Genomic DNA, 23,969 nt, shown 5'->3' with positions numbered 1-23,969 from the left:
CATTGATACCCCCCATCAGATTGAGTTCTTTGACACATATTACAGTTGCACTACCTTCTTTGAAGAGGAAAATGTCAAAGAAGAGGGTAGTGAGGAAAATGTCAAAGACGAGGGTAGTGAGTCTGAGGGTGATGATTCTAGCTCAGGTGATGATGAGGATGAAAGCTTTGCATCCGATGACTTACACCAAGAAGAAATCCGCACAAAGAATAAGGGTGATCAATTGTCAACTAGAGTCAAGGAGGTTCCACATCATACGGGAAGGCTCACGGTAGCAAGAAGTAGTAGTATAGCACGTCTTAGGAAAAGGTAAGGCTAAAGAGGTGGAAGCACTTCCCTTGAAATCAAAAGTGAGGAAGGCACCTTTGATCTTTGGTGAAGGACATGCAAGTGGATCAAGCAAGGAATCCTTATCCAAAGAAGGTATGGATGAGGCAAAGCATGACTAGGAGGAGTTACCAGGAGGCATAGATGGTTCTTCAACCATGACCTTACAGACTCTAGAGCAGCCTACTAGTCAGGAACCTAGTAGCCAGGACCCTACTCACCAAGAACTTGGACATGAGACTTTAGAGCAGCCTACTAGTCAGGTGCTTGGAACTGAAGAGCAAACTACTGAGGACCTTGCTATTGAAACTCCCATCTTAGAGCAGCCTATTAGTTAGAACCCTGGTAGTCAAGGGCACATTGAGGACATTGGTACTATCTTAGAGCAACCTATTAGTCAGGACCCTGGTAGTCAAGGGCCTGGCATTTAGGACATTAGTACTGAGAAACATGATGGCTGATGGCTTTGTAATCACAAGTTTTAAACTTTGCAAGTTTTGAACTTCTATGTAAAGCGAATATCTAATAAAAAGTTAACTACTTTTTTTATTTCTTTACTCTCATTATTGTGTATAAAGATTGTTTATGAGGTCCATTTTATACTTAATGGTGTATTTTAAACTTTATATCAATGTATTTTTATAGTTAAGGGTGTTTTTTAATACCAAGTGAGGTGTATATGTACACCACTTACACATAAAAGGATCTATGTACACTACCTTTCTAAGGGGTTTATGTACACCACCTTTCTAAAAGAAATGGTCATAAAGGTGTGTGCACACCACTTATACATAAAGGTGTTTATTTACACCACCTTTTTAAGAGAATTGGTCATCTATTGATGTTCTTAGGTGATGGTAGCTCAATTCATAAGAAGTTATGAAGATGTTTATGTAGACCACCTCTGTAAGAGATTTGGTTATGCATTAATGTTCTTAGTACTTAATCACCAAATCTTTTGTTTGGAGTTGTCAAATCTAGTTCAAAAAACATTACTAGTATATTCAAAATTTTTGGACTGTTTTTTAGTCCATTTCTCAAATTGGACTTTACACAAGTCCAAAAATTTTGAATAGTGTGTTCTTGGTTATAGTTACACTAAAAGAGGCATAGAAAGCTTGAACTGATCAGTGAATCTAGAGTGGTTACCGGGAGAGTGGCTAACCTCCGAGCAAAAAACACATAGGTTTGCCACTCTATGGAAGAGGCCCGAGGGATTCACAAGGGAAAACTTATGATATCACGTGAGTGTTTTCTTTTAGATGAGGCATAAGCTTATACATTAGGGGTGGGGGCCCTTTTTAGTTTTTCCCAATCTTAAATTTAAGTTAGGGAGCCTTGACATGTATGGGGGGGGAAGAGAAGGGGTGTAGAGAAATACAAGTTTTTACCCCCTAAACATAAAAAGTACACACACATACACATTTGACTAGTGATAATTGGTCATGTACAAGTGTGCATGAACGAACCCCAACCTATGGCTAGTTTTAGGCCATGGTAAGGAAACAAGTAATATTACCCATTGGTGAATATTTGAAAATGGTCTAACCAATAGCATATAAATTTTCTTATGGTCTAATCTAAATAACAACGTAGATTTAAGGAAAGGAGGGACATAGTGCGCTTTTGGTGGTATCCTTATAATCTTAAATAGGGGTGTTTTATTATGCTACATGGATTGCATATAGGGGGCTTTCTTGAAGTTCATGCACACAGGTGACGGCCCCCTTGTACTAAGAGTGAATACCCCGAGAGAAGAGGTAGAGGGCCTCACAATGAAGAACAAGCAGCTCCACGGGAAGTAGGTCCGATTTGCCCAAATTTAATTTCTTATTTGATTCCTTAAAGCACCAAACAAGCATCCACCAAGGATGCCCATGCAAAAGGATCTTGAAAATGACGACTCAATAGTGGATCTGGCCAAGCCTTGCCACCTTTCCTAGGTTGTCCCTCGGACCCATCCCATGATCCAAAAAGCAGCCTCTAGCTCAAGAAGTGTGGCCAGTGGCTCATGATAGATCAAGGTAGCAAAAAATGACATGGCACATGCCCTGCTACAGTTGATCCCTCAATCCAAGGTATAGCTGAGTCCCAAGCTGATGTGGGGAGTCAAGCCCACATGACTATTTCTGTTGAGATAGGTACCCAAGCATCCCTTTTTGTAAAATTTTCTAAAGTGGCTATGCAAACTTTTTTTAGAGCAAGTTGTAAAACTAAACCCCTTTTGAATGGACGAGATGTCATTCCTATAGTCATTGGACAATGCTCTGGATGCAACCACTTTCCTATGCAATATAGGGCCTAGTGGTAGATTAACCTTGCAGCTCCAAATCCTCCAGCTCTGCCACACCCTCTGCACAATGGGGTACTCAGGCCAATCACCCCTGAAGGCATCAATCTACAATGGTCCCATTAGAAATTTGTTTTTTTTGTCTAGGATCGAGCAACATGGCAACACAGCAATCACAACGTTGAACAATGCCTCATTGCTTCTTGGATCCGTAAGTCATATCCCATAGGTCGTCGCTCTTGAGGTGCCAAAGCAATATGTATCATGTCACCACCCCCATCCAAAATCTAGGGTATGCGGGGACAAGGTCCATATAGAATATGCATGGATTTCCTTTTAAAAATTCAAATATGAAAGGGAAAAATATGAAAATCTCATGTCCCCCATCCCACAAAATATAGGGTATATACCTTGAAAAATATGCAAGATTTTAACATTTGTACATATTTCTCATAATATGTGAGGCCCAAGGGGGGGAGTTTTTTGGATGAGGGGGGTGTAAAATAAAAAATACACTAAATATGAAAACCTCTCTCCTTTCAAATTAATGTTACTTTTTCATTGTTACCTAAATTTCAAGAAGTAAAGACATATTTGAAGCTCTTTTAGTATAGAACACAACCATGCTAATTTGACTAATTTCTACTCATGGCATATTGTTAAATTCATCTCATACTCAAGATTTTGATAGGTATTCTTACTAAAAGAAGTTGGCACCCTAGGAGGTTGCCTCTATGTGAAATAACATACAGGATCTATGTAAGAACCCACACACCGTGGCAAGAAGGACTCACGCTGGATCGCTCATACATGACCAATCTCATGCGGCATCCTCGGGGATTTATCCCGCGAGCATCAATGTTTGAGAAACACTTGGTTCTAGCGAGCCTTGAACTGTGAGGGCCCAGTCATCAAAAAGCCAAGGCAAAATGTTTGCCCTCGAGTTAGGCCAATGAGCAAACTTACCCACACAAGTGCAAGAGCCGGTGGCACCCATGATAAGTGATCACAAGGAGATCCTCTTTTGTTAACTTTTGAATGGTGACTTGGCAACAAGCAATGCATTTTAGTTAACTTTTGAATGGAGAGCACTAGCAATAGGAAGCAATGACTTGGTGTTTGAAGCAAGGGCAACCAAGGACTAAACCAAGGACTAAGGGTAGTAGACCAATGGTAAGCAGCGATTCAGCGAACTAAGTGCATTAATTTTAGAATTCTAATCTATAGTAGTCTTAGAAGAAGCATTGTGACAAGGAGAAGAGCAGATTGACTATTTAGTTCATGCTCTTTCCCTGAGGGGTGCACTAATTAGAAACCATAAATACGATGTGCATTTATGGGTTATTAAAAAAACCCCATACCTATGAATTTTTATTGGATAACAGTACCCCTTTTTCTATACAAACTTACAATTTTCTTTAAATTTCAATCAAGAAACCAATATGTAATTACATTTTGTTAAATTTACCTCAGCAAATCATCCCTCATCATCAGGACATTTACCCATCAGTGCAATCTTGCCCTAGTGCAGTGGACATCATTAGGTTCAGCCATAGCACAACCTAGGGAACCTCAGTATTTCATCATGCACTTATGGCTGTAGTATACATTCAATACTTGATGAAGATTAATGGTTGGATCCAGGACTTCACATTAGTCCCTACATCAGCAGTCGGCACCATGTATGCCTCAGGAGCATCATATGCATTCTCCATTGTATTTCAAGCTTCTAGGCCTTACAATGTCACTTTCTAGCCAATAACATATCATCCACATAAAGTGCCAAGAGTATTAAGCTATTATCCTGAGCCCTTTTAGTGTAGAGGCAGTGATTAATCTCACTTCTTCTAAAACCCTAGGACCGAATGAAAGAATTAAACTTGTGATACCATTCTCTAAGCGCTTGCTTAAGGCCATAGAGACTCTTTTTTAGCTTGCAAACCAAATGCTCTTTGACCTTTTCTTCAAAGACTTCCGACTGTATCATGTAAATTTCCTCATGCAAATCCCCATGCAAGAAAGCTGCCTTGACATCCATCTGCATAAGCTACATATCCTCTATTGCCACAAGTCCAAGTACACATCTATGTGTGGTCATTTTCACAACCAGAGAGAATATCTCATCAAAGTCCACACCCTTCTCTTGCTTGAATCCTTAAGCAACCAAATGGGCCTTGTACTTAGGCACATCATCACCTGTGACCTTCATCTTGTAGACCCATTTATATGGCAATGCTTTCTTTCCATGTGGCAAAGAAACCAAGTCCCAAGTCTTATTCTTTATGAGTGAACTCATCTCTGATTGCATAGTATACTCCCACTTGCACTGATCCTCGCACATCATCATAGCCTCTCTGTAGCAAGAAGGCTCCCCGCAATCAGTAAGCATCACACAGTCTACCCCTGGAACAAATCTCTCAGGCGGTCTAGACACTCTAGATGTTCTTCTCAAGGGCATTTCATCTTACTGTACTGCCTGCATATCAGCCACATTTGGCTCATCATTGCCACCAATAGATGATCCATCACCTGCCCTTGATTGTGTACCTGTGGGAGTACCTGGTGGCACCATTTTCTGCACATTCAGTGCATGGACAGCTTGCTGTCTATCAACATATGCGGGTGGATTCACATCTTGGAAAGTGATTCTCCTCATTTCCACATCCCTCATGGGTGTCTTATGCATCTTCTTCTCATTGAAGACCACATCATGGCTTCGTATGATTTTCTTTGCTTCTGGATCCCAGAGACGCGATAGCCCATCTCTCCACTTTCACCATAACCTAGAAAGATGCATTTCCTAGACTTAGGATCTAGCTTCTTCCGAAGCTCTTTTGGCACATGTGCATATGCCTCACACCCAAATATACGCAAATGAGAGTAAGAGGGCTTCTTGCCACTCCATGCCTCTTTAGATATACCACCATCCAAACTCCTGCTAGGTGATCTATCGATCACATGCACTGCAATCTTCATTGCCTCATCCCAAAAACCACCAGAAAGACTTGCATTGGAAAGCATACATTGCAGCCTTTCCTGAATAGTGCGGTTCATCAGTTCTACAACTGGATTCTGCTCTGGAGTACAAGGGGATGTGAGCTCCCTCTTAATCCCACGTGTATCACAGAAATGCTAAAAGTCATGAGAGATATACTCTCCACCATTATCAATCTGTAGGCATTTAAGTGTTCTACCTGACTGATTTTCAGCCAAAGCCAACCATTTTTGAAATACCTGGAACACATCGCTCTTCCGAGCTATAGCATAAGCCCACACTTTCCTAGTTGCATCATCAATGAATGTCACATAGTATTCAGCCCCGCCGAATGACCATGTAAGCATGGAACCACATACGTCTGAATGCACCAAATCAAGCCTTTAAAGCTCTTTCTTTCCCCTTCTTTTATGGGCTGATTTATTCAACTTCCCATAGAGACAGTGCTCACAAAATTCAAAATCAGAAAAACTCAAATGCGGTACATAACCCAAATGGCATAAGAGTTTCATTTCATTATGGCTTATGTGCCCCAACCTGGAATGCTACAAAGAAGTACTTGGCTACTCGTTTATTGCAACAAAGAAGTATTTAAGACTGCATCCTTCTTGTTGCCATCCATAGACTTCCGTCTAATCTCCTCGGCCAACAAGCTACCCACAACATCATCAAACTTCAATACTCCACTAGGTGCATAGTTACTGAGATAGCTGTACGGAAGGTATCCCATGAGGATGGCAATGAACATAAGAGAAATATTGCCTTAGCCTCTGCATCAACATTCATCTTCTGAGCCTGAAGCTGGCTGAAAATAATATTGAATTAATTTAAGTGAGAAGCAATGGATACCCCTTTCTTCATCAGTAGCTCAAACAACCTCTTCATGAGGTAAACTTTATTAGAGGCAGTTTCGTTCGCATAAGTGGTACACAATTTCTTCCACGAATCTTCTGTAGTCTGCTCATTTACTACTATGAAATAAATTGACTCTGCAAGATGAAGTCTAATAGTAGACTTTGCTAATGCTTCCAAGTCATTCTAATCATCCTCAGACATATCTGCAGGCTTAGCTTCAATCCCTGCCAAGGGTTTAATCTACTTCTTTTGAATAAGCACATCCCTTATCTGTTCTTTCCACAAAGAAAAGTTTGTCCCATCAAGCTTTTTAATGCTGAAAAACGCCTTTTCAGACATGGAAGAGGACGCCATGATGCAAATGAAACAAAATTCCAAATGCTAGTACCTACAAAAGAAAAATCATACCGAATACCAAGTGCACCTAATATGTTTGCTTTAATGAAGAAAATGTCAACCCACAATGATAAAACAATGGTAAATATAATGCCAATAAGAGCCAAACGCCTCAAGCATAAACACCGTCCATGGGCATAAGCATCAATAATGTCTCATCCAAAAGATCATAGCACAACTTGTGCATCCAGTGCAATATGTCAAAGCTATCCCTCAACATAAAATAGCATATGTGTGCTAAGCGTCCATCAATGAAGCATCCCACAAGGCAATTTGGGCCTATCAGTGCATCCAACAAGGATCGCAATGCATCCAAATGGCCTGTAAAGCATCCACTGCAACCCAATGCAAACCACAAATGAGTGCACACAGCTCAGACACTGCAACCAGAGTGATTTGCATAAGGTATATCCAAGAAATCACGGCCTTACGGTAATGACCACTAGTGAAAGTAGAACCTGGGATGTCTCAAAACATGGACGTCACTACATAATCGAACTCAGCAATACAATTTGCAAATATCTCTCTTCTGCCACAACTCCAAAATCTCATCCAGGATAAAGTAAGAGGCAGTCAAACCTTGCATTTACTTGCAAAAATGAACCTTAGGAAACTTAACCTTAGCCAAAATGCCACATGGCAATCAATGAGAAGGTCTTTAAAACTTTGAGAAATTTCCTTCAAAGAGATGATGGAAAAACATAGAGAATCACAACTCCCTCGATTCTTCACGGAATGGCAAGCATCTTTGTAGACATATGTTTCAAGCAGTCCCAGATCCAACGAGATAGATAGCTCTGAAAATGGAGGCCCGGATGTTGAGATCCCACTCACACAGGAAATGGAAAAATGAAGACGTCGAAGTAGATAGAGATTCACCACAATTTCAAAAGTTCACAGAACCAGAAGCAACTTCTCAAGTAGAAGTTTTGGGCCACTCTCGATCAGTTGGAAGTGTCAGAACTGCAAATGGTGGCCTGGATATGGAGATCCAACACACGAAATCCTCACAGGAAATGAATTTCGTCACTTTTTGCAGGAGCTATAACGTTTCACTGATGAAAACTCGAATGACAGAGATGTTAAAAGTGAAAATGTAGCTCTCAATTTGATCTACAACTTCTTTGAAGACTTCGGGTTGAAATTATATCTCTAACTTTGGATATTTGCGCCACTACATATGTGTGTCTGAGAAGCTTTGCTTATATCCTGCACCTTCAACTTTGCAACCCAGTAAAACAAATGCCCAAGAGGATTTTGCCCCTTTCTCTCCAACTGCTATAGCAGCTCCAAAATCTACAACTCCTCCTGCTGAACAAGGATTTTTTGGGATGCACCACTCTCTCTCCAGGCTAGAGGTTGCTCACGCTACCGCCAGGCTCCACTACCAAGCTCTGATACCAGTTGTGAGGACACAACAGAAGCTAAGAGGGAGAGAGGGAGCTTGAGAGACATAAGATTTTGGTGGGCGCTGAACACCCTAATCTTCTATTTCATCCATATATATATGTGTTTGGGTATTGTACATAACCAGGCTTAAGGTACAGTGGCCTTTAACCCCCACACAAGGCCACCAGCAAGCACAAGCACAAAATGACACAATGTCACCCAGGAGAGATTAAAGAAGCCCGACTAGTTTTTTTCTGATTTCTCCTGATCCACTAGAGCACTGGTGCTCAGAATTTATGATCGTCTTCCACAAAGGGTCGCTCAATGACAACTAGGAGGGCTGGGCAAAATTTTTCTCCAGCAGGGAGAATTAGACGTGAGGTCGCCAGGTGGAGTAAGTGTCGATACGGGGAAGAAAGAGTATATTTCTCTAATTCCTCTGAGCCAAAGGTGCAACCTATTAAGATCCAAAAGTATGTTCTATTGATTGAGAGAGAAGCCTCTCATTTATAAAGTGGGAGAGAGGGTGGCCTAGATCATAGGCACCTCCTACATCAAAGGCAATCAACCCTACATCATAGGGACTTCCTAAATCATTGGCACCTCCTGAAGAGGGTGCCTTCTACTACATCATCACATGTGTCATGGTCCTAGATAGCACTAAGTGTGCTTCACTACACGTGACTGCTACTAGATGCACACATGCACCTTAGAGCAGGCCCTTGATCGCAAATGTCCCAACACATTCAAGGGGTATTTTAGAAACCTCTTACCTTTGAATTTTTCTTGGATAAAAATACCGCTTTTTCTATACAAGCTTACAATTTTTTTCAAATTTCAATTTATAAAAAAAATATGTAAATACATTTTGATAAATTTAGCTAAACATTTTGAATTACCAAACCCCTCCATTTGAACCCATGTTGTCTACTTACATATTTTTGCGTGAACCCCTCGGGGCTCTCTCTCACTCACCTGGCTTGCTAGGATAGGAGTTTGCTACTACTGATTCAATAGTTCAAGCCAAGGAAGCTTAGTTGTAATAGATTTCTTTATACAAGTGTGGCTTTACTTCAACTGTTGATTTGGTTTTATTTTTGTTGGTTTGACTATTAATAACTCAATTTACCCATCATCACATGGTTTCCCCTTTAGAAACAACCGCGACCTATGAGTTATTTTGTTGCCATTTGCTTTCATCACACCCGAGCATGCACGTATATAGCTCCCCAAGGACTGAAAGAGAGAGCATCTTGATCCAAGTACTGCATAGGGTTGGGTTAATCTTGCTCGCTTATTTGGGACTGCTCGCTTTTCTCCGCTCGCTTTTTGGTAATCCTCCTTGCAATTGATTGGTGAATATTTTAGGTAATTGAGTCTTTAGAGACATTGTTGGAGTCTATCTATTCCATGGAATCACAATCTTGAATACCAAAAAATTTTGGCTTTTGTTTTGGAAGAATTGTAAGCCATTAGTTTCTTAGGAGATGTGCCTATGTAGAAAAGGTGCTTTAACTAGCCATCATAAATTTTGTTAGAGCCTTTAGGGTCAACGTTTGCTTGGGTGTAGCCAATCACGAAACTATTTTTGGGGCCATTTTGGGACCGTGATGCGATGTGCTCCTGGGGGAATATTTGAATTTTGCGTGGACCCGCGCTCTCGTCGGGAATTTTCTCGACACCATGAAGGCGGACTGGCATAATAATGAGATGCAATCTATTTGTTCAGAATACTGCATAGCTCAACACATGGCATCTCTGCACTTCTTTGCGTAGCCACGCAGCGTAGTCTCTGGCCTATGCCGCTTGATCACTTATCATCGCATAGCCTTTTGATGCAGCTTTGCCACCTGTCACTAGGCACGCACCCATGCAGATCATTAAAATTCAAGGTTGGCTTGGAGAGACCACCGTGCTGGTTCGTGGCATAATAATTAGACGCAATCTATCATTTTGAACACTGTCGCAGTGCCTGACCACCTGTCATCATGCAGCCTTTTGCCGCTTCTTTGCCCGTAGCCCATGCAAATCATAGGTTGGCTTAGCGAGACCACTGTGCTGGTTTTTGGTGGAATAATGAGATGCAATCTATCATTCTGAGCATCACCTCAGTGCTAGTCTCTGACTTGATGACCTGTCATCGCCAACCAGAATTCAAGGTTGTCTTGGAGAGACCACCGTGCTAGCTCTTGGAGTTATAGCTCCGTTACCTATTTTTACTTATTGCAAGAGGAGGTCTAGGATGACCAGCACGTTGGCAAACAAAAGGGGATCTATGAAAGCCACCACGCTGGCCCTTGGAGTTATATATTTATGTACCAAGGAAAATGTATTCCGTTGTTTACGCATTGGCAAGTAAAGGTACTTCCGAAAGTACAATGTATGGAAAGTCATCAAGGGAAATAAGCCCGAGCCTGAAGGATATGCAACTGAAGAGATTGCATGGAATAACAAAAATGATCGAGCTCTTACCATTATTGGTTTGGGTCTTGTGGAGAATTATATTCATCACCTTGATCTTGACATACAACTAAAGAGCTATGGGAAAATCTAAATAATCTATTTGGAGAAGACCTAAATAATTCCAAACTCTTTCTCAAGCAGCAATTTTATAAGATGTCCGTTAAGGATTTCTTCTTGAAGTACCATCTCGATGCTTTAGGTATCCTCAACTCATTGCCTTGAAAGCTCCTCATGATGATGATGATGATGATGATGACGATGATGATAAGAAGGTTGTACTTCTTAATAGTCTTGAAGACGTTCCCATCTGTGCAGATGTGCTTGGTATCCTTAAAGTTGCAAGTGAGATGAGATATGAAGAAATGTTGCTGAATTGATGAACAACGATCGTCACTGCAACACACCCATCACTCCAAAATTAGGAGCAATGTACATTGTACACCAAAAGCAAGAGCAGCCCAATAAACACTTTGCTAGCAAAATGGCCCAGTGTACGTATTGTAGGAAACCTGGACATACTGTCAATCGCTGCTTTAGATGGCTTGAAAAGCTTGAAGAAGACAAAGAGGTGAATCTTGTGGAGGCAGAGTCCGACCAAGAATCTAACAATCCACCAGACAATGCTCTCACTATCATATACCTTTGTAAGACTAGAATAAGTCCAATCATACAAATGCTCTCACTATCATGGCACATCTTTCCATTGGGCAAGATAGTCCTGATTTTGGGGCTTTCTAGTTTTACTTTGTTGGATCAATAATGTCTCCTCTACCCTTGCATTCTCAAAAAATGAATGTTTTTGTGCATGTGTCAATAATGATATTCTGCCTTGGGTAGTTCCCCAAAAATGTGTATGTGTGCCTTGTCCTCTAAAAAGCTTCATGATACCTTCTATACCCTTCCTAGAGCAAGTGGGTTTTGTCCACAGGGACGTGTTATGGTGGTCCTCACCCCCACTTGTGTCTTTAGGATGGACCAGCATAAAGTGTGAAGGTCAAGCCTCTTATCACGCCTGACATGAGAGTTGGCTCAGTGAGGAGCATAGTGGGTTCCTACATTTGACCTTGTGAAGGTCTCTTCCTCGTCCTTCTCACCCTAGCTTCGTAAGGGGGCGTTGGATATCAAAGCCTGTGTGAGAGTCCTAGAGTGTGTCTCTCACTAGAGACTTCTGAGTGTGAAGAGTTCTCGTCCCACTTGCGCAAGTGGGACACTTGTCCAAGTTGAACAAGTCTTAGATTAGATTAGATTCTTGTGTGAGGTGGAGGTGTAGTGACCTCACCTATGATGTCAAAGAGAAGGCTACTGAAGCCTATAAAAAGAGACTTGTACTAGCATCAATTACCATCAACAAATCTTGTGCTTGGCTCTGATTTCGTGCCTTCTTGTCACTTCAGCTCTCCTTGTCCTTCACCACGAGTTTTATCAACAAAGTTGATGGTTGATGCAAGGTTATTGTTCTGCTAACATGGTGTCAAAGATGCAGACACATGCTTAGGTGTTTTCAAACACTCTCCATGTCACCATCGCAATTGAGCAGCTTGCTTAAGGATACATAGAAACAGCATTGCAGTTCAAGATATTGTGTATGATGCAGAGACCCCCCATCGCCCGCTCACGCCCCATCTTCCACATCAAGCCCAGTCCATCCTCCCAAAAACAAAATAGGCAATGGACTCTCCAGAACTCTTCTGTGTTCTAGTGATTGTGCATTTCAAGGCCAAATCTATTTGCAGTTTTGGTTCCAATGCCTGAGGCCAATTGTGGCACATATCCTTCCCTCTTCAGTAGCATACTTAATCTCTTTATACCAGCCTGGATCTCATCATTTTGAGGATGGGTTCTATCCCCCACAACAAACTGATGCAGAGAATTCACCTCAACCCAGGCCCTGCCAGGCATTTTCCATGCACCGGCAGATGTTCTTAGTTTTTGCAGGTCAAGAATATTGTCCCACATATGAATGCTGTCATAGATGCTGTTCATAAGCACATACCCAGTAGCCATGTCTGCATCCAATTGAACAACTTCAGAAAAGCACTGTCTTCCTAAGTTTAGATTGCCATATGTCCTACATGCACTAAGCAAAGAGAGCCACCCAATAATATCTGGCAATACTGGCATAGTTTGTAGCAGCTGTTCAACCTCCTCAAAATGTCCTGCATTTCCCAGCAGGGCAACTATGCAGTTAAAGTGCTCAATATTTGGGTTGATGCCATGGTCTTGTGACATAGACCTAAAACACCGGAAACCTTCGTCAATCTGGCCCACATGACTGCAGGCAGAGAGGATACTAGTATATATCATAGCCTGTGGCTTCATCCCTTTTTGTTCCATGTTCTTAAGAGATTGTATAGCCAAGATGGAGTCACCATGCCGGGCATAACATCCAATAATTGTGGACCACGATCCAACATCTTTATTTGGTAACCTATCAAACATCTTGCGTGCTTCCTCTAGGCTCCCACATTTGGCATACATATGAATGAGGGTACTTCCAATAATCACATCTAATTCAAAGCCACTTGCAAGGATCTGCTCATGTATCAACTTACCTTCCTCCAGGGCTCCAATGCTGCTACATGCTTTCAAGACACTCAAATATGTGTGCCTGTTTGGCCTAATGCCCTTCTGCAACATTTCCTTAAAAAGGTTTAAAGCAGAAAAGCCATGCCCATACTCTGCATGCCCTGCAAGCATCAGACTCCATGATAGCACATTACAATTTGGCAGCTCAGAAAAAACCTTTTGTGCTTCGTGGAGGCTCCCACATCTGGTATACATATCAATCAAGGTGCTTCCAATGACAATATCCGATTCTATTCCACTTCTTACAATTTGATCATGTATCAGCTTTCCCTGCCCTATGGCTCTGATGCTGCCACATGCTTTCAAAATGCTTGGAAAAATAAACTTGTTTGGCTCTGTTCCCTCACTTTTCATATTCCTGAGGAGCTCAAGAGCACTCTTACCATCCCCATGGCAGGCATGTGCTGCTATCATCACACACCATGACACTGCATCTCGAATTGGCAACATGTCGAAAATTTTTCGCCCCTCCTCAAGGTTCCCACATTTGACATACATGTAAATAAGGGTGTTCCCAAGAACCTCATCTACTTCTGAACCAGTTTTGATTATCTGGCTATGTACCAAATTGCCGTGTCCTAGATCTTTTATGCTGGAACACGCTTTTAAAATGCATAAAAACGTTACTTTGTTTGGCTTTATGCCGTCCTGTTGCATTCTGTTGTAAAGTTCAATAGCAGAAACTCCAAGCCCATCTTGAGCATATGATGCAATCAGCGAAGTCCATGACACAACATCCCGATTCGGCAAAGAACAAAATACATTACAGGCATCCTGAATGCTACCGCATTTCCCATACATGTCAACAAGGGCATTTCCAATGACCATATCTGCTTCAAGACCGCAGCTGATGATCTGATCATTTATAAGCTTGCCATGCAATAAGGATTGTATCTTGACACATGCTTTCAAGGTACAGAGAAATATGTGCTCATTTGGCATTATGCCCTCCTCTATCATCTCGAAAAAAAGCTTAAGAGCAACATGACACTGAACATCCTGGGCATAGCCTCCAATCATTATGCCCCATGACACGTCATCTCGATTTAACAAACCATCAAACACTTTATGTGCCTTCTCCAAGCTTCCACATTTGGTATACATGTCGAGTAATGCATTGCCAAGCACAATATCTGCGTCAAGCTCTTCTCTGATGATTTGCTCATGTATCCGCTTGCCCTGTTCTAAATCCCCTATGCTACCACATGACTTCAAAACATATGACAGTATAATTCTGTTTGGTTGTATGCCCTCATGCTGCATTTTCTCAAAAAGCTCGAGAGCAGAGAGGCCATGCCCTTGATGAGCATGTCCTGCAAGCATGGCACCCCAGGAAACAACATTCCGATTCTTCATTGTGTCAAAAATTGTTTCTGCTTCCTTTAAACACCCACATCTGGCATACATATCAACAAGAGCACTCCCAATTATCACATCTGATTCAAGTCCATTTTTTGTGATCTGAGTGTGTATCAATATGCCCTGTTCTAAGGCTTCCAACCTGCCACATGCTTTCAAAATGCATGAAAATATGTGCTTGTTTGGGTTTATTCCATCTTGCTGCATTTTCTCTAAAAGTTCAAAAGCACGAGGGCCATGGCCATGCTGGACATATCCTGCAATCAATGCACCCCATGCCACCACATCTCGATTAGGCAGTAGGTCAAACACACTGTGCGCCTCCTCCAGTCTCCCACATTTGGCATACATGTCCACAAGGGTGCTCGCAATGATATTGTCCGATGCAAGCCCGTTCTTGATAGTGTGCTCATGTATCAGTTTGCCTTGTCCTGAGGCTCTGATGCTGCCACATGCTTTCAAAATGCAAGGGAGGATTGCTTTATTTGGTTTAATACCTTCCTGCTGCATTTTCGCAAAAAGCTTAAGGGCATCATAACCATGCCCATGTTGAACATACCCAGAAATCAAAGACCCCCATGACACAACGTCTCGGCTCTGCAATCCATTAAAAACTTTGCAGGCCTCGTGAAGGCTCCCACATTTGGCATACATGTCAAGAAGCGAGCTCCCAATTACCACATCTGATTCAAGTCCACTCCTCATTACCAGATTATGTATCAGCTTTCCGCGGCTTAAGGCTCCTATGCTGCCACATGCTTTCAAAATGGACAGAAAACAAACTCCATCTGGCTGTATGGTATTCTGTTGCATTTGCTCAAAGAGCTCAAGAGCATGATCGCCATGGCCATGCTGTGTATAAGCTGAAATCATTGCACCCCAGGAGACAATATTTCTATTTTGCAGTGTGCCAAACACTTTGCACGCCTCCTTCAGACGCCCACACTTGCCATACATGTCAATAAGGGTACTTCCAACAATCACATCAATATCAAAGCCACATACGATGATTTCATCATGTACCTCCTTGCCCTTCTCAACGGCGCCAAAGCTACCGCATGCTTGTACGATGCACTGAAAAACAAATTTGTTTGGCTCTACTCCTTCCTCTTTCATCTTATCATACAATTCAAGAGCTTTATCATTTTTCCCGTAGGTAGCATGTGCTGAAATGATTGCTTGCCATGTGTAGACACTTGGCTTTGGAATTTTGCAAAATACAAGATTTGCTTCCAGCAAGCTCCCACAATAACCAAACATGCGGATAAGGTGGTCCCCTAAAATGGCCACGGAATCAACCTCATTGCACAGGATAAGGAAATGCAGTCGTCTGCCTACTGCCAAATCTTTCCTTTTAGTGCATGCCTGCAAAAGACTGCATATATCCCGCCAATCTACCTTACGCATTCTGCTAACATAACTCAAAAAATTACACGTTCCCAGCACAATGGTGAGATAGGGAGACTCCTTCAAGAGCTGTGCAAATGGTGCTGCTCAAGCGTTGTAATATCAGATTCCTCTGCGTCACCTTTACATTCACGCCACAATCTAAAAGACTCGTTGCACTTACACCTCCACCCAGTGTCTGTCTCAGACTGCCACTTGGTGACCAGCTTCGGTTTCATCGAACCGGATGATTCGTCAATGCAGACCGTCTCTCTGGTTGAGGTATGAATAGAATTCGAGTTTCTTTCCCTTTCCTGCGACACACGCCCCGATGATGAGCTTCAAAAGCGACTAAAAGGTAAGCATAAAGCAAAAGCAACAGAAATGAATGAAAACGTGCCTTAGAAAACCAGAAGAAGGTGCGTGAAAAAGGGTCTCCCTTCCTCGTGGGAGCAAACTGTGGCGCGACTGCCCCCATTTGAAAAGATGTGGTTGGTAATAAAAAGAATTGTGAGATTGGCTGCTACGCTCGTGCATACTCCTATCGTATCTCTACTGCATTACACCACAAGAGTGCTGTTCACACAACACATTTTTTCTCAAAACTTAAGGAGTTTCAAGTTTTTGTTGTTGTTGTTGTTGAAGGCCTGCCTTAGCAACGCTTCGATTTTAGTAAAGCACAAATTAGGTTTTTTTAGAATTTTTGGAAGTCCATTTTTGGCCTGCCATTTTTAGCAACCATGCAATTTTGGGAAAGCAGAAATAAGGCATTTCTTGAATTTTTTGGAAGTGCATTTTTCCTATTGGTTCTTCTTCATTGGTGGACTTCAATGCAAACTTTAAAGTGGTTGACTTTCTCTCTCTCTCTCTCTCTCTCTCTCTCTCTCTCTCTCTCTCTCTCCCCTTTATCTCCTCCGTCTTCCTCTACACCATTTCTAGTGGATTCCTTTTTGCTTACTTTTTTAATCTTGGCTAGGCCTTACAAATGATTGAATATCATTCACCTTGTTAGTATCGGACAATATGTTGGACTCTTCTTCATTGGACTTGAATGCAGACTTTAAAGTCTCTTTCTCTCTCTCTCCCTCTCCCCCCTTCTTTGTCTTCTCAAGGCTTCTTAGAGGGCATCCCCGCGTCGCAGATGAAGCTAGGGAGGCCACCGATTCAGCAAGCAAAGCGTACCTTCTATCTGTGTTCCCCCATGTTGACTGCTAGATATTTTGGACAGATCCTCCAAGCTACACCGGGTGGAACCTGCATTGCAAGTCTCCACCACGTTGGAGATGCCTTTCTCCCCCGTCAAAGATGAAGACTTGCGGCAGCAATAAATGCCCCGTTTTACAGGTTGAACCAGTCCATCAGCCAAATGCTAGCCTGGAATTCCAAAAATCCAAGCCTCTAGCCTAGCAATCCACTGCCAAGAAAACTCCATCGTTCTGCACCCATGGGGATGTGACTATATCCTACTAGTGAGGCTCCCCTCGCTTGTGCCTCCTCTACCTTGGCTTCTGCACCTTCCCTGAGACTTTTCTCAAGTTGCGTCATATTGCTCATAAATCCCTTTGAGGGTAGATGCCATCAGGTGCATTGCAACTCCAGTGGACTGATATGACAATTGGGATTTGCAATCCATGCAATTCTTTAGGTTGGTTAACACGCTCTTGGAGATCACCCTTGAGAAAGATACATCACGTCCTTTCAGTTGCTCTACTGCTACTTGAACTTGCCAGAACTTGCATGTTCCTCTCGTATCAGGAAGGAAGTGAATGGTCTTCTTTAGCACATCTTGGAGGCCTGTTGGCAAGTGCAAAATCTTGACTCCACCATCTTTACTAATCTGAGCATTTGGATATACGTCTAGAATATCTTGTCTCTTCCACTACTTCCCGAAAAAGTGTGCTTGCAAACTACCTCCAGAAATTCCTAGAAAGAAAGAAAGTTTATTAAAGTCTTCGAAAGACTGATGGGTCTATGAGACTGTGAAAATCTTGATACAACGAGCTGTGGTAGTGGAGCTACTAAACGAGCGTCCATACCAATGCAAAATGCAAAATGCAAAAAATGCAAAAAATGCAGAATGGCAGTACTAAGTCCTAAGTACAACATAGTCATGTCGATGGTCGACTATATATCAATATCAGCATCATCATCAATATCATCATCATCCCCAGCAACAGCAAGATATCAGGATGGATGAGGTAGTGGAGGCATGAAGTCGGCAATAGAGTGTTGTCGGCCACTCAAAGGTGCGGTCCTGGCACGTCTCCTGGTCGTAGCGCTGCATCCAACCAGGGCTACTGTGACCCCCCTCGGTCGGGCCCGACTCTAAACAAGGAGGGGATGTCTCCAAGTGTGATCTGTGTGTTGACCCTCTGTCTGAGCTGTCGGGTCACGGGCTCCGGGTCACGATCATGTAGAGCATTTTCAATCACATTTTCATTGATGGTAATATTCTTACATTGACAGAGTAGTTGCCCCTCCTCCACATTCACCTCTTGTACCAACCTGGTGAAGTTTTGGAGAGCATCCAAATTGGGCTCTTGAAGAGAGAGAGGAGCTCCCATATGTCATGATTTCAAGATTAGGGGAGGAGGGGCTCTCGCACTATGTTGCAGAGGGGGAGGAAAGATTGCCAGTGTGAGGAGCTCCCAGATTGTGCAGGGTCCATTACGAGAGGGGATATAAGTTGCAGGAAGAGTGAAAGGGAGATAGAAATGGTCAAGAGGGATAGAAGATGAAACAGTGAAGAAAATATAATAGTGGAGGCTTGAGTTTACAGTCCGATTGCAAGGGAGAAAGAAATGGTCGAGAGGGATAGAAGATGAAGCAGTGAAGGAAATGGAAAAGTGGAGGCTTGAGATTGCAAGGAAGAACAAAATGTTCGAGAGGGATAGAAGAAGAAACGGTTAATTAGCCCGACTACACTATCAAGGTGAGAGCCACCGCGGTGGCTGTAGCCTAACTACTGTCAAGGTGAGAGTTGTAAGAAATCAATACAATGTCTGTGCTCAATAGATAATAGGATCTCGTACGCAAGAGAGAAAACAGATAGTATGAAGAATCAAAAATTTGATTAATGTAGAACTGATACAATAGATGGTGCTACCTGCACTCCTGTGAGAGAAACTTCGATGGCGTGCTGGAAACAGTAGAGGACGGAGGCTGGATGCTAAGGAATCAAGGTTGCTATAGCCAGTGATGAAATGGGCTTCACGGGCTTGCTCTTATATAGCCACCAGTCGTAGTCGGTTAGACTCAATTGGGTGACCGACCCAGTCCGCCCAGAACGGCCGACTGGGGGTCGGTCTCGAAATAGGCCACCGACCACACGATAGAACCGGTGCGCAAAATAGAGCAACTAACCTACGGTGTCCATTTGGCCCACGGCTATCCAGGATCATCTAGGGATCCAAACAGGCCCCGCAACCCGAGAGTGGGCTGCCCCGAGAAAAGCTCTGTCTACCCTCAGTGCGGTCAGTCATGGGATGCCTACCCACACTTGCATGTAGCCTAGTTGGCAGTGTGCCAACTCCATCCAGCCATCAGGCCACACATGGCCCCCATCTGGTGTCCAAACCAGGACCTACCGGATAACCGAGCTACTCAAATGCCTTCTCCTCATATGGGGGGCTTACAAGTAGAGTTAGCTGGTTCTCGTGTAGTTACACGAGAGTGGAGCATTGATATCTAACACCCCCCCTCAATGTCCACCCGCAAGTGAACTTACTTTTTCGGCCCAATGCCAAGTCGATGAAGATGCCTCTCCAGCAAGTCTCTTCCAAGAGACTTCGTGAAGATGTCCGTAGCATTCTCTATAGTCAGACAGTACACCAAGTTGACCTCTCCACCCATGATGAGCTCGCGTACAAAGTGATATTGAATCTCAATGTGTTTTGTGTGAACGTGGAACACAGGGTTCTTTGCAATCGCCATGCAACTCTGATTGTCACATGATAACTGCGTAGGCTTGTTCTGTACTACACCCATGTCCCCCAAAATCCTCCTCAACAACACTGCCTCGCAAGAAGCAAAGCATGCTAATTTGTACTCAGCCTCAGTAGAAGAAAGAGCAACTGTGGGTTGCTTCTTGCTGACCCATGACACAGCTCCAGATCCAAGTGAGAAACAGTACCCTGTCACTGATCTCCTGCTGTCCACAACTCCTGCCCAATCCGAGTCACAGAATACGGTCAAGATGTTGCCCTTGGTATAGGTGATGCCATAATCAAGTGTGCCTTTGATGTATTTCAGCACCCGCATCCCTGCCCTCCAATGGTTCTCCCGGGGCTTATTGGAAAACCTGCTTAGTACACCAGTCGCAAAGGATGTCCGGCCGTGTGTTGCACAAGTAAATCAAACTGCCCACAAGCCTTCTGTACTTCGCTTCGTCCACCAGTGGTGATGAATCCTCGTTTGAGAGCTTCACGTCAACCTCCATAGGGGTACCAACTGTCTTGCACTCAGCCATGCCAAATGCCTTCAGTATCTCTCCAGCATACTTCAGCTGTGAAATGAAGATCTGTTTTGGCTCTTGCCAAACTTCAATCCCCAAATAGAAGTGCATCAATCCGAGGTCTCTGTCATTTCAAACTCTCTTCCTAGTAAATGCTTTGTCTGCAAAATCTTCTGTTATGACAAGGTCGTCCACATAAAGGACCACGATCATACACCTACCTCCTTCTCTAAAGATATACAAATTTGCATCTGATGGGCTCCTCCTGAACCCGTTTTGCAGAAAGTAGGCATCAATCCGCTGGTACCACGCTCATGGGGCCTGTTTCATCCCGTAAAGTGCCTTCTTCAGTTTACAGACTTTACCTTCTGAACCGGGGGAATCGGGGATCACAAAACCTGGTGGTTGTTCCATGTATACCTCCTCCTTTGAGATCCCCATTCAGAAAGGCGGATTTTACATCCATATGAAACACGGGCCAACTTCCTTCGGCAGCTAAAGCCAAAACACTGTAAATTGTGGTTAGTCGAGCTATGGGAGCAAAAGTATCCTGAGAATCAAAACCATGTACCTGTGCGAATCCTTTTGCCATGAGCCGAGCCTTGTACTTATCCAACGTGCCGTCGGACTTGTACTTGGTCTTGTACACCCACTTAGTGCCGATTATCTTGCGTTTTGGTGGACGATCCACAAGGTCCCAAGTGTTGTTCTTCATTATGGAGCCATACTCTAACTGCATAGCCTCCATCCACCTATCATCACCCTGTGCCTCTTCAAGACACTTGGGTTCATTAGCATGGATCACCTCAGTCATCAAAGCGTAGTTGACCAAGTGTTCCTGTGCCCTTCTTTGCTCCTCTAATCTCTTGGATCGGTGGTGTTCGAATGGTTCCTCCTCAATGGCTGGAGGTTCTCTGCCATCCAAAAGCTTCTTTGCCCACTTTAGGAATGGCCGTTGCCGTTGTGGTTCTGCAAGCCCTTCTTCATCTTCTTTATCTTGAATCCTCCCAAGCACCATTGGGGGAGTTCGGTCTGCTGTTGGTGGTGGTACTGGATGGATATCCTGGTCCTGGTTGTCTAGGAAGGAAGCATCCTCCTCCAATTGATGGGGCTGTTCTGAGAAGACCACATCGCGACTTACTATTACTTTCTTGGTAACAGGGTTATAGAGACGGTAACCCTTCGCCTCTTCACTATAGCCCAAGAAAATACACTTCCGGCTCTTCGGTTCCCATTTGGTCCTGTTAGCATCAAGGACATGCACAAAATAGTCACATCCAAAAACTCTGAAATGTGCAGCTGAAGGTTTCTTACCAGAAAAGACCTGCAGTGGAGTCATCTCGTTCACAGCCTTCATGTAGCTACGATTGAGAATGTAAACTGCCGTGTTACATGCTTCAGCCCAGAAAGTATTTGGCAAATCTTTCCCTTTCATCATACTCTTGCCCATTTCATAGATGACGTGCATCTTGCGTTCTGCTACTCCATTTTGCTGTGATGTATGTGGCGGGGGTTTCTGCCTCATGATCCCATGACTTTTGCAATAACTTTCAAATTCAGTTGATGTGAACTCTCCACCTCTGTCTAATCTCAACTTCTTCACCTTCTTCCCCATTTCTTTCTCGACCATTACATGCCATTCCTTGAACTTACTAAAAGCCTCATCTTTAGTCTTCAGGAAGTATATCCATATCCTTCTACTGTAGTCGATCAGCATCATGAAATAGTAGGAACCACCCAAAGCTTCCGTCTCCATCTTTCCGTAGAGGTCCGTGTGAACGAGCTCTAGAGGAGCCTTTGCCCTACTTGCCTCTTTAGGAAAGGGCTGCCGATGCTGCTTGCCCATCATGGCTTTACATACATCGAGCAGATCTGAAATTTCTGGTAGGTCTGCAATCATTCCACTTTTATGCATCTCCTTCAAAGAACTAAGGTTTGGATGACCAAACCTCTCATGCCACAGCTTAGTGTTCTTCACATCGGCTCGAGCACTGAAAGCTGAGAGTTCGTAGATATTGTTGCGCCGTGTACCTTTACCAACGACCTTCCCTTGAAGATCCAAGATTTGTACACCATTCTTATCGAATTGAACTTTGAGGTCCCGATCCATGATCGCAGTAATGAACAACAAGTTCCTCTTGATATCTGGCACATAAAGAACATCAGACAATTGTTTTACAACTCCATCTGACTTGAGAGCAATCATACCTTTTCCTTTTGCTGGACATTTTGCATTATTGCCGACTGCTACCAGGATGTCATTCCCTACCGGCTATAGAGAGGTATACCAATCCTTCCGACTGGTCATGTGGCGCGATGCACCACTGTCAATAATCCAAGGTTCAATCCGCAGGTACATGAACTGCTTCCGTGCAAATCTCCTCAATTGCTACGAACAGCTCTACTGGTACTGCCTGCACGCTATTGCTGGACTCTTTCTTTACTTCGTTCTTCTCATCTGCAATCTTCTTCCGGCACTCATTCTGCTTGTGCCCTGCCTTGTTGCAATAGAAGCACTTGATCTTCTTCTTTCTCTTTTTATCATTAGAAGAAGATGGGTTACCAAAGTCCTTACCCTTACCTTTCTTTGATCCAGCATAGAAAGCTGAATCTTCTCCAGTCCTCATCTTTTGACGTATCTCCTCCTCTAGAAGCATTGCGCTGAAATCCTCAAAGTTGAGGGGCGGATTTTTGTTTTGCGTATTTAGTGCTGTAACAAGACCGTCGTACTTTGGTGGGAGAATCCGTATGCACCTTCATGCTAGATTCTCGCTGGTGATGGTGAGTGATGCCAATCGCAGTCATCTGATCACGCAGATTCTTCACCCTGGTGATGAACTTCTCTGCCGCTTCAGACTCAGACAGTTCCTCATTCGCGAGTTGAGTCTCTCCAGATTCAGAATCCGCGTCTGATTCGTGGTCTCGTACTGATTTTTCAAGACCGTCCATGCCTCCTTCGCTATGGTGACATGTTCAATTAATGCCATGACGGAATCACTTACACTGCAGACAATAGAACATAGCGCATTTGTATTTCTTCTTGTCCATGCGAGAATCTCATCCGTAGTTGGTACTATCTATTGTCCTGCATTGGCTGGATCCGGTCTCACAACCGGCCTCACGTCCACCCCAGTAGCAGTGTCCCAAAGCTCGTATGCGCTTAGGATGGTCTTCATCTTGAACTTCTAGAGTGGATAGTTAGAGCCGTTCAACTTTCCGCTTTCTCCGAGCAGTGGGATTCGCAGTCTTGCGGGCTAGGCCATCTCTCACAATCTGCTCGCAAACAGAAACACACTACCAAATCTTCTTGCTAGAGTCCAGGCTATGATACCATGTAAGAAATCAATACAACGTCTGTGCTCAACAGATAACAGGATCTCGTACGCAAGAGAGAAAATAGATAGTATGGAGAATAAAAAATTTGATTATTGTAGAACTGATACAATAGATGGGGCTGCCTCCCAACCGTG

At 43.3% G+C, this 23,969-nt stretch overlaps 1 protein-coding gene across 1 annotated transcript; it reads right to left on the bottom strand.

Moving 5' to 3' along the window:
- Nucleotides 1-12,410: 12,410 nt before the first annotated feature.
- LOC147883579 (pentatricopeptide repeat-containing protein At5g27110-like) lies at nucleotides 12,411-16,067 on the bottom strand. Its single transcript, XM_087399521.1, has one exon. The coding sequence runs from the start codon at nucleotides 16,065-16,067 to the stop codon at nucleotides 12,411-12,413; it is 3,657 nt and encodes a 1,218-aa protein (XP_087255647.1).
- Nucleotides 16,068-23,969: the final 7,902 nt, after the last annotated feature.

The sequence above is a fragment of the Dipteris shenzhenensis genome, chromosome 28 (genome assembly GCF_047967505.1).
Source record: "Dipteris shenzhenensis isolate YYH24624 ecotype China chromosome 28, Dip_SZ_1.0, whole genome shotgun sequence".
In the NCBI taxonomy this organism is placed as follows: domain Eukaryota; kingdom Viridiplantae; phylum Streptophyta; class Polypodiopsida; order Gleicheniales; family Dipteridaceae; genus Dipteris; species Dipteris shenzhenensis.
This window is presented reverse-complemented; position numbering and strand designations above follow the sequence as displayed.